This window comes from Heptranchias perlo, chromosome 11 (genome assembly GCF_035084215.1).
Source record: "Heptranchias perlo isolate sHepPer1 chromosome 11, sHepPer1.hap1, whole genome shotgun sequence".
NCBI classification, from domain to species: domain Eukaryota; kingdom Metazoa; phylum Chordata; class Chondrichthyes; order Hexanchiformes; family Hexanchidae; genus Heptranchias; species Heptranchias perlo.
The window spans coordinates 53,923,792-53,940,980 of NC_090335.1; the positions used below are offsets into that span (position 1 = coordinate 53,923,792).

Genomic DNA, 17,189 nt, shown 5'->3' on the forward strand with positions numbered 1-17,189 from the left:
AGATGTTCACGCACAGTTAAGCTGTTTACTAAATCTAGTATGGCTTGCCCCCTTGTTGCCTCCAGGACATACTGCTGTAGAAAACTATCCTGGACACACTCAAGAAATTCACTACCTTTCTGACAGTTGCTAGTCTGCTTTCCCCAATCTATGTGAAGGTTAAAGTCCCCCATTAAGACCACTATGCCTTTCTTACACGCTTGTCTAATCTCCGCATTTATACAATCTAGCACTTCAGAGCTGCTGCCAGGGGTCCTATACACAACTCCCACTATAGTCTTAGATCCTTTTCTATTTCTCAATTCAACCCATAAGGTCTCTGTTGGCTGCTTACCTCTCGTTATATCCTCCTTTATCATTGAATTGATTTAATCTCTAATCACGAAGGCTACTCCTCCCCCTCTTCCATTTTCCCTATCTCTCCTGTAGACCTTATATCCCGGTATATTTAGTTCCCAATCCTGACCATCCTGCAGCCATGTCTCAGTAATAGCTATCATGTCATACCCTCCAATTTGAATTTGAACCTGTAGTTCATTTAATTTATTCCTTATACTCCATGCATTTGTATATAGAACTCTTAGTTGGGCCACACACCCTAGCCTGACCTTCAGCTTTGATGCTGGGATAATCGCCTTACGCCTTCTAGTTTTTACTTTATCTGTAGCGTCTAAAGTACACTTTCTTTCCGCTGCTCTACGCTTTTCCCTTTCACTTGTTGTTGAACAACTGTTTGTACTATTTCATTGTAAATTTCCCCTGGGTCTTCCCCTCTCTTGCTGCTCTCAACTTTACTCCCTTCTGACTCCCTGCTCAGGTTCCCATCCCCCTGCCACTCTAGTTTAAACCTTCCCCAACAGCACTAGCAAACACCCCCGCGAGGACATTGGTCCCGGTCCTGCTCGGGTGTAACCCGTCTTGCTTGGACAGGTCCCACCTTCCCCAGAACCGGTCCCAATGTCCCAGGAATCTAAATCCCTCCCTCCTACATCATCCCTGCAGCTACGCATTCATCCTGTCTATTCTCCTGTTCCTATACTCACTAGCACGTGGCACTGGTAGTAATCCTGAGAGCACTACCTTTGAGGTCCTGCTTTTTAATTTATCTCCTAACTCCTTGAATTCACCTTGCAGGACCTCATCCCTTTTTAAAAAATCTATGTCGTTGGCACCGATATGGACCACGACTACTGGCTGTTCACCTTCCCCCTCCAGAATGTCCTGCAGCCGCTCCGTGACATCCTTGACCCTAGCACCAGGGAGGCAACATACCATCCTGGAGTCACGTTTACGGCCGCAGAAACGCCTAACTGTTCCCCTTACAATTGAATCCCCTATCACTATAGCCCTGCCACTCTTCTTCCTCCCCTCCTGTGCAACAGAGCCACCCGTGGTGCTACGAACTTGGCTCTTGCTGCTTTCCCCTGATAAGCCATCTCCCCCAACAGCATCCAAAGCAGAATATCTGTTTGAGGGGGAGATGGCCCCAGAGGATAACTCCCTCCCCATTGCATTCCAGCTCCCTTGAGATAAAAGCCAGCATTACATTAGCCTTTCTGATTGCTATATGCTTTAATTTTTGTTGTAGTTATTTATATTGAGTTACATCGAAACAGGCTGTTTGGCCCAACAGGTCCATGCTGGCGTTTATGTTCCATACAAGCCTCCTTCCTCTGTACTTCATCTAACCCGATCAGCAGATCCTTCTATTCCTTTCTCCTTTATCTAGATTCTCCTTAAATGCATCTATGCTCGTTGCCTCAACTACTCCTTGTGGTAGTGATTTCCATACTCCAACCACTCTCTGGGTAAAGTTTAACATGATGTCCCTGCTTTTCAATTCTATTCCTCTGGAAGTGAGGAATTGGGGAAAGGCCAATTTTGATGGTATTAGACAGGAACTTTCAGAAGTTGATTGGGAGAGTCTGTTGGCAGGCAAAGGGACGTCTGGTAAGTGGGAGTCCTTCAAAAATGTGTTAACCAGGGTTCAGGGTAAGCACATTCCTTATAAAGTGAAGGGCAAGGCTGGTAGAAGTATGGAACCTTGGATGACTCGGGAGATTGAGGCCCTAGTCAGAAAGAAGAAGGAGACATATGACATGCATAGGCAGCTGGGATCAAGTGGATCCCTTGAAGAGTATAGAGATTGCCGGAGTAGAGTTAAGAGAGAAATCAGAAGGGCAAAAAGGGGACATGAGATTGCTTTGGCAGATAAGGCAACGGTGAATCCAAAGAGCTTCTACAAATACATAAAGGGCAAAAGAGTAACTAGGGAGAAAGTAGGGCCTCTGCAGGATCAACAAGGTCATCTATGTGCGGAACCACAAGAGATGGGTGAGATCCTAAATGAATATTTCGCATCGGTATTTACGGTTGAGAAAGGCATGGATGTTAGGGAACTTGGGGAAATAAATAGTGATGTCTTGAGGAGTGTACATATTACAGAGAGGGAGGTGCTGGAAGTCTTAACGCGCATCAAGGTAGATAAATCTCCGGGACCTGATGAAATGTATCCCAGGACGTTATGGGAGGTTAGGGAGGAAATTGCGGGTCCCCTAGCAGAGATATTTGAATCATCCACCGCTACAGGTGAGGTGCCTGAAGATTGGAGGGTAGCAAATGTTGTGCCTTTGTTTAAGAAGGGAGGCAGGGAAAAGCCTGGGAACTACAGACCGGTGAGCCTGACATCTGTAGTGGGTAAGTTGTTAGAGGGTATTCTGAGAGACAGGATCTACGGGCATTTGGAGAGGCAGGGACTGATTAGGAACAGTCAGCATGGTTTTGTGAGAGGAAAATCATGTCTCACGAATTTGATTGAGTTTTTTGAAGGGGTAACCAAGAAGATAGATGAGGGCTGTGCAGTAGACGTGGTCTACATGGACTTTAGCAAAGCCTTTGACAAGGTACCGCATGGTAGGTCGTTACATAAGGTTAAATCTCACGGGATCCAAGGTGAGGTAGCCAATTGGATACAACATTGGCTTGACGACAGAAGACAGAGGGTGGGTGTAAAGGGTTGTTTTTCAAATTGGAGGCCTGTGACCAGCGGTGTGCCTCAGGGATCGGTGCTGGGTCCGCTGTTATTTGTTATTTATATTAATGATTTGGATGAGAATTTAGGAGGCATGGTTAGTAAGTTTGCAGATGACACCAAGATTGGTGGCATTGTAGACAGTGAAGAAGGTGATCTAGGATTGCAACGGGATCTTGATAAATTGGGCCAGTGGGCCGATGAATGGCAGATGGAGTTTAATTTAGATAAATGTGAGGTGATGCATTTTGGGAGATCGAATCGGGCCAGGACCTACTCCGTTAATGGTAGGGCGTTGGGGAGAGTTATAGAACAAAGAGATCTAGGAGTACAGGTTCATAGCTCCTTGAAAGTGGAGTCACAGGTGAATAGGGTGGTGAAGAAGGCATTCAGCATGCTTGGTTTCATTGGTCAGAACATTGAATACAGGAGTTGGGATGTCTTGTTGAAGTTGTACAAGACATTAGTTAGGCCACACTTGGAATACTGTGTACAGTTCTGGTCACCCTATTATAGAAAGGATATTATTAAACTAGAAAGAGTGCAGAAAAGATTTACTAGGATGCTGCCGGGACTTGATGGTTTGACTTCAAGGGAGAGGTTAGATAGACTGGGACTTTTTTCCCTGGAGAGTAGGAGGTTGAGGGGTGATCTTATACAAGTCTATAAAATAATGAGGGGCATAGATAAGGTAGATAGTCAAAATCTTTTCCCAAAGGTAGGGTAGTCTATAACGAGGGGGCATAGATTTAAGGTGAGAGGGGAGAGATACAAAAGGGTCCAGAGGGGCAATTTTTTCACTCAAAGGGTGGTGAGTGTCTGGAACGAGCTGCCAGAGGCAGTAGTAGAGGCGGGTACAATTTTGTCTTTTAAAAAGCATTTGGACAGTTACATGGGTAAGATGGGTATAGAGGGATATGGGCCAAGTGCAGGCAATTGGGACTAGCTTAGTGGTATAAACTGGGCGACATGGACATGTTGGGCCGAAGGGCCTGTTTCCATGTTGTAAACTTCTATGATTCTATAAGTGAACCCTAGTGCTTGATTTGCCTTTTTTTAAAAATGGCCTTATTAACCTGTGTCACTACTTTTAGTGATTTGTGTATCTGTACCCCGAGATCCCTTTGCTCCTAGATCCAATTTAGTCTCTTATTAACTAAGCAGTATGTGGCTTCATTCTTCTTACCAAAATGTGCCACCTCACATTTATCCATATTGAAATCAATTTGCCAATTACACGCCCATTCTGCATGTTTATTAATATCCTCTTGCACTTTGACGCATTCCTCCTTTGTTTTAACTACAACCTCCAATTTGGTGTTGTGTGCAAATTTTGCTTGGATGGATGTACCAATTTGCTCAGCTGTTCTTATTTAATGGACGAAAAACTAGAATAATAGTTCAGCAGGCTCTTACCAATAAACAGTATATAATCTCCTTCAACTGAAAACTTTCTGCTGAGGAAAGCCTTACCCAACACTAAACAGTCCAACTATAAAGCCCTGTTTTGATTGATTGGGAATTATGGTGGCAAATGGAGTATAATGAGCTTATTCACATTGGTCGGAAGCAGAGAAAAACAGAATTTTTTTTCAAATTGGTGAGAAACTATTAAATGTTGGTGTCCTTGTACACAAAACACAGAAAGTTAACATGCAGGTACAGCAAACAATTAGGAAGACAAATGGTATGTTGGTCTTCATTGCAAGGGGGATGGAGTACAAGAGTAAGAATTGCTGCAATTGTACAGGGCTTTGGTGAGACCACACCTTGTGACTGTGTACAGTTTTGGTCTCCTTACCTAAGGAAGGATATACATGCCTTAGAGGCGGTGCAACGAAGGTTCACTAGATTGATTCCTGGGATGAGAGGGTTGTCCTATGAGGAGAGGTGGAGTAGAATGGGCCTATACTCTCTGGCGTTTAGAAGAATGAGACATTGAAACATAAGATTCTGAGAGGGCTTGACAGGGTAGATGCTGAGAGGCTGTTTCCCCTGGCTGGAGAGTCTAGAACTAGGTGGGGGTGTGGGGGGCAGTGTCTCAGAATAAGTGGTCAGCGTCTCAGAATAAGGGGTCAGCCATTTAAGATTGAGATGAGGAGGAATTTCTTCACTCAGAGGGTTGTGACTCTTTGGCATTCTCTACTCCAGAGATCTATGGATGCTAAGCCATTGAGTATATTCAAGACTGAGAGATAGATTTTTGGACTCTAGGGGAATCAAGGGATATGGGGGATCGGGCAGGTAAGTGGAGTTGAGGTCGAATGTCAGCTACGATCTTATGGCGGGTCGGGCTCGAGTGGCTGTATGGCCTACTCCTGCTCCTATTTCTTATATGCTTATGCTTTATGGAATTCGGCACTGTGAAGTAAAGCATTCCTAATTCAGGTTCAATATTCTATTTTTTTATAGTAATGTATACACAGGTACCTGTAATCTGAAAATTGCAGAAATTTGTTTATCCAAAACTTGTAATCAGCATTAAACTTCTGCTAAAGTGATCTTCCGGCCTAGAGTACGCATGCTTATAAACATCAAGCCAATCTTGTAGATGGTTTCTTTCAGAACTGCTCACAATGGAGGAATTTTCCTACTGGGGAGGCCTGGAAATTCTTGTGGGAGCACAACATGAAGTCTGCAAGTGGGACAGGTCCTCTGTTCTTTCAGCCATGGTCCAATGCACTATATGGGAAAAAATGGCCATTAGTCATGTGATTAAGTCTGCAGTTAAAATTGATTTCTGAAGTAGGAAGCACCCAGTGAAGGAAAAAGCACACTTAATTCTGCTACAAATTGAGTTAGAAGATCCTGGGAAAAACAGGCAAAGATAGCAGTCAAGTCAGAGGTAAAATACGATGCTTCGCATTATTATGAAGCAGCGTGATGGCAGATTGTAGGACATGGGTTCACCCTACAATTCCTTACTCAAATTTCATGAGATCTCAGTTGTGCCATCAGCAGAGATTAGACATTTCCCAATAAAGAGCTGGTGTAAAATAAACTGCAAGTTTAACCATGGGACACTTGCATACCTCATAGTGGCTGGTTACAGACAGCTACAGGCAGATGGCTAAGAACAGGCTGCCTCTTCCCTGTTAGGTAAAGAACAGGGGATCTTAATAGGGGTGAGGAGAATGAAAAAGAGGAATAAAAATCTAAACTTATTTCATTGGGAGGCTTGATGGAGGATAGAAAGTATGATTGGTTCAGAAGTGAAGTGTTGTTAAGGAGAGTTGGAGATGATGTGTGTTTTTTTGTAGACATACCAGTGTGAACCAAAACTTCTCTGTTGCTAAAGTGAGATCGTTGTTTGAGGCAAATTCTATCCCTCTGGGTATTTTGTGTATCCCTTTACCAAATATCACCTATGAGAGCAATTAGCCTATTATCAGGCCTCTGACCATGCTTATTTGAAATTAGGAGCAGATGCACAACAGCAACTATGAGTGATTTTTGATTTTATCTCACAATAGCTGCTATTTGGCACCTCACTTTAGGGGCATGGGTGAGATTTACAGAGCATGTAATAGTTTCCAGTGTGAATTCAGATCCTACCATTCCACAATGCATTCCTCAGGCAAAAGCAATAAAACTTTGGTAGCAAATCAGAAGTGGACTAATGTCAACCACGCACAATTTATTTAGGACAATCTTGATTTTCATTTCTGTGTCTTGTGTGAAAAGCAAGACTATTGATAGACATGCAGGTTACTGCCATTTAGGTTCAGTCCACATTTTGCTCTCAATGGATGTGTTCCTATTAAGAGACTTTTACTATGTGATGGATCCCCTCCCTCTTTATTTTTATGACCTATATAGCAAATGAAGTTAATAAAGGTGAAATATGATCAGAATACCTGGGAGTGGAATTTGTGAGCACATGGTAAAACAAGCATGGATTCTATAGCGAGTTCTTCATGACAGATCACACAAGGGTCTTGTTCCTCAGTCTACAAAACACAAGGATTATTGAGCGGTAGCAGTTCTTATACTATCTTAGTATTGCCAATGGATGGAACCTGCTAAAGTCATGGCAATGCTATAGCAGTTCAGTACTAAAAGTTAAAATTAAAATCTCAAGTGGTTATTCCAAGGACACTATGCACTGATATACATTCATTCAGTCGGTGAACTTTTCTATTGCTACGTTAACTGTAGAAATGCAGAAGATCTTTCACATATAGTAAATGGCAATGACATAAGCATTTTGAAAACTAATAATGTACTCAATGGGTTAAGTGCCCATATCCACGTGGAATAATGAGCTTTGGATGCAAAACAGTCTAGTTGGTCCTTGGGGACTCTTTCTAAACACATTCCTCTTCTCAATAATAACTATCACAATCCAAACTTTAAGAAGGTAAAAAGATTTCCCAAACTTTTGCCTTGTGCACTCACTCCCTTCTCCTTGAGCTCTCACGAAGGCTACAAAGTTCAAAATATGTTTTGTCTAATGTGATTTACATTTTTATTATAAACAATCCTTCGCCACTGTACATGTTGTCTCGGTGCAATGTCCCTTTAGCTGGATGGAGAGGAAAGTCTAGATTACAGAATTCAGGCCACTAATAACCACACTGTATTAAGTGACAGGTATTCAATTTAGGCTTGGTTATAACTCTGCTAATTTTATCCTCTTCCTCCCCCCATCCTTGAAAGATGGAGAACCAAAGAAACAGAACCTATAGATGGTCACCAAGTGTGAATGTTATGTGAGGGTGGGATTCAAGCCCATACCCCTCTGAATGAGAGTTTAATTCTCTGCTGCTAGGACTCTTCTCTGTTTCAATTATAGTTTCAAACAAACTGTTGAAGCTTTTTTAAATGAATGCCATAATCCGTACAGATGAACTAAAACATTTAAGTCACAGTGGGGTCAAAATTCCATATCAATGCACGCAGGGAATGCATATCGCAGAACTGTGCACTCGCAGCCTGTGATTTCTTTCATCCACTACTTCTCATAGATGGAAAATCCCAGGCCGGGAGTGCACAGTTTCATTCCAGAAGCATAGAAGAAGAATTTTTACTTTTTAAAAAAATATATAAATTGTCTGTCCCAAAACTTCATATACATAGTGTTTCAGCACAATATGTGCCAAGGGTAGATTACCAGTGCCCTGGCTCCTTCCCATGACTTCGGTCCCTGCTGCCTATGTGAACGCCAAACTGATTGCTGAGAGGGTTTATTTTGACCACTGTTACTGCTCTGAAATGCAGAAAGTCAAAAGAAAGATAAAAATATTAATCGCTATGGGAATGATTCTCTTCATAAATCAATAAATGCCAATTGCTTGCTCTTAATTTTTACAAAAGTAGTAATTGCTCAGATTTACCTCAGAGAGTTTTGTTTCCACTAATCGTGCTACCTTATTAATAATTTCATCATAGGACAATCCCGAGAGGGATCCACCATTGGTGAGCCTTACTTCTTTCAAGAAGTCTGTTAATGAACCCCTAAAATATAAACAAAAATTATCTTTTCATTTTACATGGTCCTCAGATATAAAACAAAAATCAATGTACCAATTGTTACCATCAAATGAGCACTAGAGAAACTAAGTTTTATTGGAGAAAACAAACTACCATTGGATTCACCTCTGTGAACAAAGTATTTCGGCCACTGATATTAATTAACCTGGTAAACTGTGGATAGGATGTTGAAAGTTTCTCCATAATTCTCTCAAAGCTGTTCTTTCCACGGAATCCTGCTGCTGCTCCTCTGCCAGTTTGCATGGACTGCTGGGAGGTGGCTTGTTCAGATACTGGGGCAGCACCTCGAATCTATGGATTAAAGTATAGAAACCCTGGTTGGTCTCAAAATGATGCCAAAATTAATCTACATGCTACTTAATCCTCAACACATTCCATTTACTTCTTCTAATAAGATTAATTGAAACTACTAGAAAACAGAAGAAGGATAATTATTTTTCTTTTTAAACTAGTTACTTGAGAAATGTTAGAACATATAGTGCTGTGGTCCAGGCAGCGTCACTAAAACTAGTGATTTCTTGCTGCAGTAAACCTCAAACCTTCACTGCACAGCAAAGCATCTATGACACACATCAATCAAGGTCAGTGGCATTCGGCCTGCATCTAAGTCTAGGAGAGGAGAGATCACTTGGGGCCACCTTCTTAGAGACTTCGACAGATAGGCTATTCTCAACAATCACAGGATACCTTTACAGGAAAGGGAAAATGTGAGTGGAACCTCCATCTGCCTCAAGCACCATAAGAATGGCAAGACAACTGTCCCAAGTGTCCCTGCCGATTATTTCTCCTGCCTCTTCACAGTCATGACCACTGCCAAAATACCACTCAAGTATGTAATACCTCTGTACCAGGAAACAAAAGACCAATAATCGTGTTGCATCAATGAGCACTTCTGCAAATATAAGCAAATCATACAACTACACTGGTGTGAAAACCAATGGGAGAAATGAAAAGGAACCAGATTAGCATAATAAATGGTTAAGTCCCTATGGTTGATATAGAATGATATAGAATGGTTACAGCACAGGAGGTGGCCATTCGGCCCATGGAGCCCGTGTCAGCTCTTTGTAAGACCAATTCAGTTCGTCCCATTCCCCCGATCTTTTCCTGTAGCCCTACAAATTTTTCCACTTCAAGTATTTATCCAATTCCTTTTTGAAAGCCACGATTGAATCTGCTTGCACCACCCTTTCAGGCAGCACATTCCAGATCATAACTACTCTCTGTGTAAAAAAGTTTTTCCTCACGTCGCCTTTGGTTCTTTTGCCAATCACATTAAATCTGTGTCCTCTGGTTCTCGACCCTTCCACCAATGCGAACAGTTTCTCTTTATTTACTTTATCTAAACCCTTCATGATTTTGAACACTTCTATCGAAACTCCTCTTAACCGTCTCTGCTCTAAGGAGAACAACCCCAGCTTCTCCAGTCTATCCATTTAGCTGAAGTCCCTCATCCTTGGAGCCATTCTAGTAAATCTTTTCTGCACCCTCTCTAAGGCCTTCACATCCTTCCTAAAGTGAGATGCCCAGAATTGGGCACAATATTCCAGTTGTGGCCAAACCAGTGTTTTATAAAGGTTCAACATAACTTCCTTGCTTTTGTATTCTATGCCTCTATTTATAAAGCCCAGGATCCCATATGCTTTTTTAACTGCTTTCTCAACCTATCCTACCACTATATATACCCCCAGGTCTCTTTGATCCTGTACCCCCTTTAGAATTGTACCATTTAGTTTATATTGCCTCGCCTCGTTCTTCCTGCCAAAATGTATCTCTTCGCACTTCTCTACGTTAAATTTCATTTGCCAGGTGTCCGCCCATTCCACCGGCCTGTCTACGTCCTCTTGAAGTTTATTACTATCCTCCTTGCTGTTTACTACACTTCCAAGTTTTGTGTCATCTGCAAATTTTGAAATTATGCCCTGTACACCCAAGTCCAAGGTCAGTAATATATATTAAAAAAAAGTGGTCCTAGTATCGACCCCTGGGGAACATCACTGTATACCTCCCTCCAGTCCAAAAAACAACCGTTCACCACTACTTTGTTTCCTGTCACTTAGCCAATTTCGTATCCATGCTACTACTGCCCCTTTTATTCCATGGGCTTCAACTTTGCTGACAAGCCTATTATGTGGCACTTTATCAAACGCCTTTTGAAAGTCCATATACACATCAACCGCATTGCCCTCATCGACCTGTTATCTCATCAAAACACTCAACCAAGTTAGTTAAACACGATTTGTCTTTAACAAATCCGTGCTGGCTTTCCTTTATTAATCCACACTTGTCCAAATGACTATTAATTTTGTCCCGGATTATCGTTTCTAAAAGCTTCCCCACCACCGAGGTTAAACTGACTGGCCTGTAGTTGCTGGGTTTATCCTTACACCTTTTTTTGAACAAGGGTGTAACATTTGCAATTCTCCAGTCCTCTGGCACCACCCCCGTATCTAAGGAGGATTGGAAGATTATGGCCAGCACCTCTGCAATTTCCACCCTTCCTTCCCTCAGCAACCTAGGATGCATCAAATCCGGGCCAGGTGAAGTGCGTAGACCTCCTTTTTGGTCCCTAATCAGCCCCAACCCTCCTCTTGCTACTCGCTTACTATTTATATGCCTATGGGAGACTTTTGGATTCCTTTTATATTAGCTGCTCGTCTATTCTCATACTCTCTTTGCCCCTCTTCTTATTTCCTTTTTCACCTCTCCTCTGTACTTTTTATATTCAGCCTGGTTCTCACTTTTATTATCAAGCTAACATCTGTCATACGCCCCCTTTATCTGCTTCATCTTAGTCTCTATCGCTTTCATCATCCAGGGAGCTCTGGCTTTGGTTGACCTACCTTTCCCTCTCGTGGAAATGTACCTAGATTGTACCTGAACCATCTCCTCTTTAAAGGCTGCCCATTGTTCGATTACAGTTTTGCCTGCCAATCTTTGATTCCAATTTACCTGGGCCAGATGCATTCTCAACTCACTGAAATTCGCCCTCCTCCAAGTAAGTATTTTTACTCTGGATTGCTCCATGTCCTTTTCCAATAATTAATCTAAACCTTATGATACTATGATCACTGTTCTCTAAATGTTCCCTCACTGACACTAGCTTCACTTGACCCACTAACTCCCCAGAATTAGATCCAGCAATGCCTCCTTCCTCATTGGGCCAGAAACATACTGATCAAGAAAGTTCTCCTGAACAGGAGAAATTCCTCTCCCTCTTTGCCCTTTACATTATTACTATCCTATCTATATTATGATAATTGAAATCCCCCATTATTACTACTCTATAGTTCTTGCATCTCTCTAATTTTCCTGCAAATTTGCTCCTCTATATCCTTCCCACTAGTTGGTGGCCTATAGAATACACCAGTAGTGTAATGGTGCCTCTATTGTTTCTTAGCTCTAACCAAATAGATTTTATCTTTGGCCCCTCAAGGACATCCTCTCTCTTCAGCTCTGCAATATTTAAATCAATACTGCCACCACCCCTCTTTTTTTCCTTCCCTATCTTTCCTGAACACCTTGTATCCAGGAATATTTAGTACTTGAGCACCTGCCCTTTTTTGAGCCAGGTCTCAGTTATCGCCACAACATCATATTCCCATGTGGCTATTTGCACCTGCAGCTCACCAACCTTATTTACCACGCTTCGTGCATTTACACACATGCACTGTAAACCTTAGACTTTCTCGTATTCTCTCTTAGTCTGATCCCACCTAATACTGTACTATTTCTAGTGCTATCTATCTCTCCCAATCCTTCGTGCACCTTGCTTCTCCTTTCCAATGCTACATCCCTCTGCCACATTTGTTTAAACCTTCCCCTACAGCACTAGGGAACCTCCCCGCGAGGACATTGGTCCCGGCTCTGTTAAGGTGCAACCTGTCCGTCTTGAACAGGTCCCTCCTGCCCCAGAACTGGTCCCAATACCCCAAGAATCTGAAGCCCTCCCTCTTGCACCATGTCTCTAGCCACGCATTAACCTCCTTATCTTCCTATTTCTGTACTCACTAACGCGTGGCACTGGGAGTAATCCAGACATTACTACATTTGAAGTCCTGCTTTTTAAACTTTCTCCCTAGCTCCTGAAACTCTGATCACAGGACCTCATTCCTTTTCTTTCCTATTTCGTTAATACCCACATGGACCACGACTTCTGGCTGTTCCCCTTCCCCGAGAATGTTCTTCACCCTCTCGGTGTTGTCCTTTACCCTGGCACCAGGGAAGCAACACACCATGCAGGACTCACGTCGGTGGTCACAAAAACACCTGTTGTTGGCCCCCTGACTATCGAATAGCCATTAACTACTGCAATTCTACACTTCACTGTGCCCCCTGTGCAGTCCTTTGCCCCATGGTACTATGCTCAGGATGGCACTCCTTCGAGGTGTGATCACCCTCACTGGTATTCAATACTGAATACCAGTTTGAGCGCGCCACACACCCAGAAGATTCCTGCACTGCCTGCCTCTTCCTACCCTTTCGGAAATCTGCCCACTTGCTATCCTGAACTCTCTGTGGATACATGAAGCGTCCTGAAGTTCCCACATGGCGCGGGAATTGCAGGCAATGGGTCTCAACTGCCCGTCCATTATATTTAGAAACCATTTTTTTTTCTAAACTTCCTTATTATTAATTTACTTACCCCGATTAACCTACTCTTTTACTCCGGCTCTCTCAGAGCTCCGCCTCTCTGATCATTGAGATACCACTCTCTCCCCGCCGTTCCTCCTGTCCTCCCAGGCCCGCTCTCCCCGCCGCTCCTCCCGTCCTCCCAGGCCCGCTCTCCCCTCCGCTCCTCCCATCCTCCCAGGCCCGCTCTCCCCTCCGCTCCTCCCGTCTTCCCAGGCCCGCTCTCCCCTCCGCTCCTCCTGTCCTCCCAGGCCCGCTCTCCCCTCCGCTCCTCCCGTCCTCCCCGGCCCGCTCTCCCCTCCGCTCCTCTCGTCCTCCCAGGCCCGCTCTCCCCTCCGCTCCTCCCAGGCCCGCTCTCCCCTCCGCTCCTCCCGTCCTCCCAGGCCCGCTCTCCCCTCCGCTCCTCCCAGGCCCGCTCTCCCCTCCGCTCCTCCCAGGCCCGCTCTCCCCTCCGCTCCTCCCGTCCTCCCAGGCCCGCTCTCCCCGCCGCAACTCCCATCCTCCCAGGCCCGCTCTCCCCTCCGCTCCTCCCGTCCTCTCAGGCCCGCTCGCCCCGCCGCTCCTCCCGTCCTCCCCGGCCCGCTCTCCCCTCCGCTCCTCCCGTCCTCTCAGGCCCGCTCGCCCCGCCGCTCCTCCCGTCCTCCCAGGCCCGCTCTCCCCTCCGCTCCTCCCATCCTCCCAGGCCCGCTCTCCCCGCCGCTCCTCCCGTCCTCTCAGGCCCGCTCGCCCCGCCGCTCCTCCCGTCCTCCCAGGCCCGCTCGCCCCTCCGCTCCTCCCATCCTCCCAGGCCCGCTCGCCCCTCCGCTCCTCCCATCCTCCCAGGCCCGCTCTCCCCGCCGCTCCTCCCGTCCTCTCAGGCCCGCTCTCCCCTCCGCTCCTCCCGTCCTCTCAGGCCCGCTCGCCCCGCCGCTCCTCCCGTCCTCCCCGGCCCGCTCTCCCCTCCGCTCCTCCCGTCCTCCCAGGCCCGCTCTCCCCTCCGCTCCTCCCGTCCTCTCAGGCCCGCTCGCCCCGCCGCTCCTCCTGTCCTCCCAGGCCCGCTCCTCCCAGGCCCGCTCCTCCCGTCCTCCCAGGCCCGCTCTCCCCTCCGCTCCTCCCAGGCCCGCTCTCCCCGCCGCTCCTCCCGTCCTCCCAGGCCCGCTCTCCCCGCCGCAACTCCCATCCTCCCAGGCCCGCTCTCCCCTCCGCTCCTCCCAGGCCCGCTCTCCCCGCCGCTCCTCCCGTCCTCCCAGGCCCGCTCTCCCCTCCGCTCCTCCTGTCCTCCCAGGCCCGCTCTCCCCGCCGCTCCTCCCGTCCTCCCAGGCCCGCTTTCCCCTCCGCTCCTCCTGTCCTCCCAGGCCCGCTCTCCCCTCCCGTCCTCCCAGGCCCGGTCTCCCCGCCGCTCCTCCTGTCCTCCCAGGCCCGGTCTCCCCGCCGCTCCTCCTGTCCTCCCAGGCCCGCTCTCCCCGCCGCTCCTCCTGTCCTCCCAGGCCCGCTCTCCCCTCCGCTCCTCCCGTCCTCCCAGGCCCGCTCTCCCCGCCGCTCCTCCCGTCCTCCCAGGCCCGCTCTCCCCTCCTGTCCTCCCAGGCCCGGTCTCCCCGCCGCTCCTCCTGTCCTCCCAGGCCCGCTCTCCCCTCCTGTCCTCCCAGGCCCGCTCGCCCCTCCGCTCCTCCCGTCCTCCCAGGCCCGCTCGCCCCTCCGCTCCTCCTGTCCTCCCAGGCCCGCTCTCCCCGCCGCTCCTCCTGTCCTCCCAGGCCCGCTCTCCCCGCCGCTCCTCTTTTTCCTCCGTATACGTTGTACATTTTCTAGACAAACAATTCATTCTAGTTTTCTTCCCACATTTCAGGAGTAGGTGGAAGGGTAAAGGCTTTGTTGCCTGGAACAAGATTGATTCAGCTTGTTAAAGCTTCAGAAAGTGCATGTATTTGTGTGTAAAAGGTCAGATAGCCAGGTGATGAAGGATAGCATACTAGAGCCTAGTCTTCCGTTGCTTTCAAGGCTTTGTTCACAGAGATCCCATTACACACCGAGCACCCACTAGTTGAGCTCCCTCCTATAAATGGATACGAGAGTCCCCAATTGATACCCACCACCTGAATACAATTAACACTAATTAATATAAATCACATGGATACAATTAACAATTTGGAGCTAACAGCAGCTGGTCAGTTTTAACTCCCAATCCTTGGGGAAAAAAAGGTCCGTCTTAACTCATGCTTCAAAGGGGAAAACACAGGTAATATGAGTCACTTACTCAACAAGCTGGCCAAAAACAGATAAAACTCATTGTAATTGTGGAAGGAAGCTGTAAGTTGCAAGCAACCAGGAGGCTAACGTGTCACCAAGTATCATCAACAAACTGGATAAAGTATGTTTCATGTAGGTTCGGTTTAGTCTAGGATTTACTGGTCTCCAAAATTGGTCGAATATGATTTATTAATTCCCACCTGTTCTTGTACAACTGCAAAAGCCTCTGGCTGTCCTGTAACAGCAATGGATTTGCCATTGGCAGATTTGGGCTGACCGAATCCAGTGCTCTGCATATTGTTTGCTTTTGCTTGTAAATGCTGTTCCAGAAAATGCTTCATCTAGGAATGAAAAGAAACCAACCATTTACTACATGAGGTTTCATGAAAGCTCTAATTACACACTCTTACATAAATAGAAAATTATTAAAGAGCAAAATGAATCCCAACAGTGAATTCATTTTTAGCTCAATGTGTTGTAAAGGAATAGTAGAAAGAACGTACTACTGCATCAGGATGTGGAGGTGGTGGTGGGATCTTGATCTGTGGAAGTACGCTCAGTTTAGTTCCACTCTTCAACAAACTTATCTGTTCATCAAACTGATTCTAAGAATAGGGAAAAAAAAAGTCCACATTATCACAAATTAAATAAAGTTGCAAGTTATTACAACAGTTTATACTGGCACAGAAAGTCTTGTTAATGAACTATAGGTATTTTTTAAATCAATAAATTTGCAATAACATCATATTCATAGATTCTCATATAGGACATCATCAACACAGCCATTTTTAAAAAAAAGTGTAAACCTAGACAACGAATCTTGGTAGTGTATTGTAGAGGGCATCACAGCCAAACTCAAACTCAATCCTGTTCTCACCTACTATACATATGCACACACACAATCCAGAAGAACAAAAAATACTTGCATTTATAGAGCATCTTTAACATAGAAAAACGACCCTCAGAGGCTTAATCAGACAAAAATGGATGCGGAGCCAAGAGAAGGAGGAGAAGTGGTGATTAAAAGTTTGGTCAAAGTGAGATGGGTTTTGAGGCGGAGGAAATTGCAGAGCGTGGGGCCTAGATGGCTGAAGGAACAGCTCCCCAATAGTGGGGTGAAGAGAGGAAGGCACTGGACAGCAGGAACCCTTTATTCTCTTACTCCCTTCTGTAGTCCTGGGTGATGATGAGGTCAATTGTAACACCTAGTTGAGATCAGTTAATGCAGCACAGACCAAGAATCAAACCCATGAACTGTGTCTCAGTGCGTTATAATGTATTGTTGCCTACATATGAATTCAACATCTAACAGGATACTTTTTCCATAAGACTTTGGAAAGGCAGGGAAAAAAAGGCAGAGTGGAGGATTCCCAGACTTAAGTCACTGAATTCACAGGGACAAGGTAGAGAACACATGCATTCAGGCAATTTAAAAATTCAGGACATTATAAAGAAAGTGAAAATTTGAACATTGAGCTACTTCTACATGTAGCACAGGAATCAATTGCAGTTCACAATTCAATCAAGCTTATTTTCTCCTCGGCACTCTCTGAATTCTAGAGGGACAGTTCCATCTAGAATATCATTGATCATTTTTTCCACAATCCCAACTTCAGCAGTCCTTAATCATAGTAGGTTCAGCACAGGAGATGACCATTCGGCCCATTGTGCCTGTGCTGGCTCTTTGAAAAAGCAATTTCGTCCTAGCTCTAACTTGTACTTTCCTGTGCAACTGCAGCAGTCATGGCACCTGTTCATTTATCTGTTCCCATACCACTGTCCAAGGCTCCAAAATGTCCTAAGTGACATA

General features: G+C 45.6%; 1 protein-coding gene across 3 annotated transcripts in view; it reads right to left on the bottom strand.

Annotated features, from left to right (window-relative positions):
• The window catches only part of LOC137327349 (E3 ubiquitin-protein ligase DZIP3-like), a 117,472-nt gene that overhangs the window by 28,918 nt on the left and 71,365 nt on the right, over positions 1-17,189 (bottom strand). The window contains exons 26-32 of one of the 3 annotated variants that reach the window (XR_010964428.1): positions 15,883-15,984; positions 15,580-15,720; positions 8,670-8,815; positions 8,368-8,488; positions 8,145-8,240; positions 6,889-6,981; positions 5,462-5,713 (exon numbers count right to left, since the gene is read on the bottom strand). Coding sequence is in view for 2 of the 3 variants with exons in the window: in XM_067993051.1 (XP_067849152.1) it covers positions 5,603-5,713; positions 6,889-6,981; positions 8,145-8,240; positions 8,368-8,488; positions 8,670-8,815; positions 15,580-15,720; positions 15,883-15,984 (810 nt within the window). In the remaining variant the exon portion in view is untranslated. Of the gene's footprint in view, positions 1-5,414; positions 5,714-6,888; positions 6,982-8,144; positions 8,241-8,367; positions 8,489-8,629; positions 8,816-15,579; positions 15,721-15,882; positions 15,985-17,189 lie in introns of those variants that run through there. The other 2 variants (XM_067993051.1, XM_067993052.1) reach the window with 2 other exon arrangements.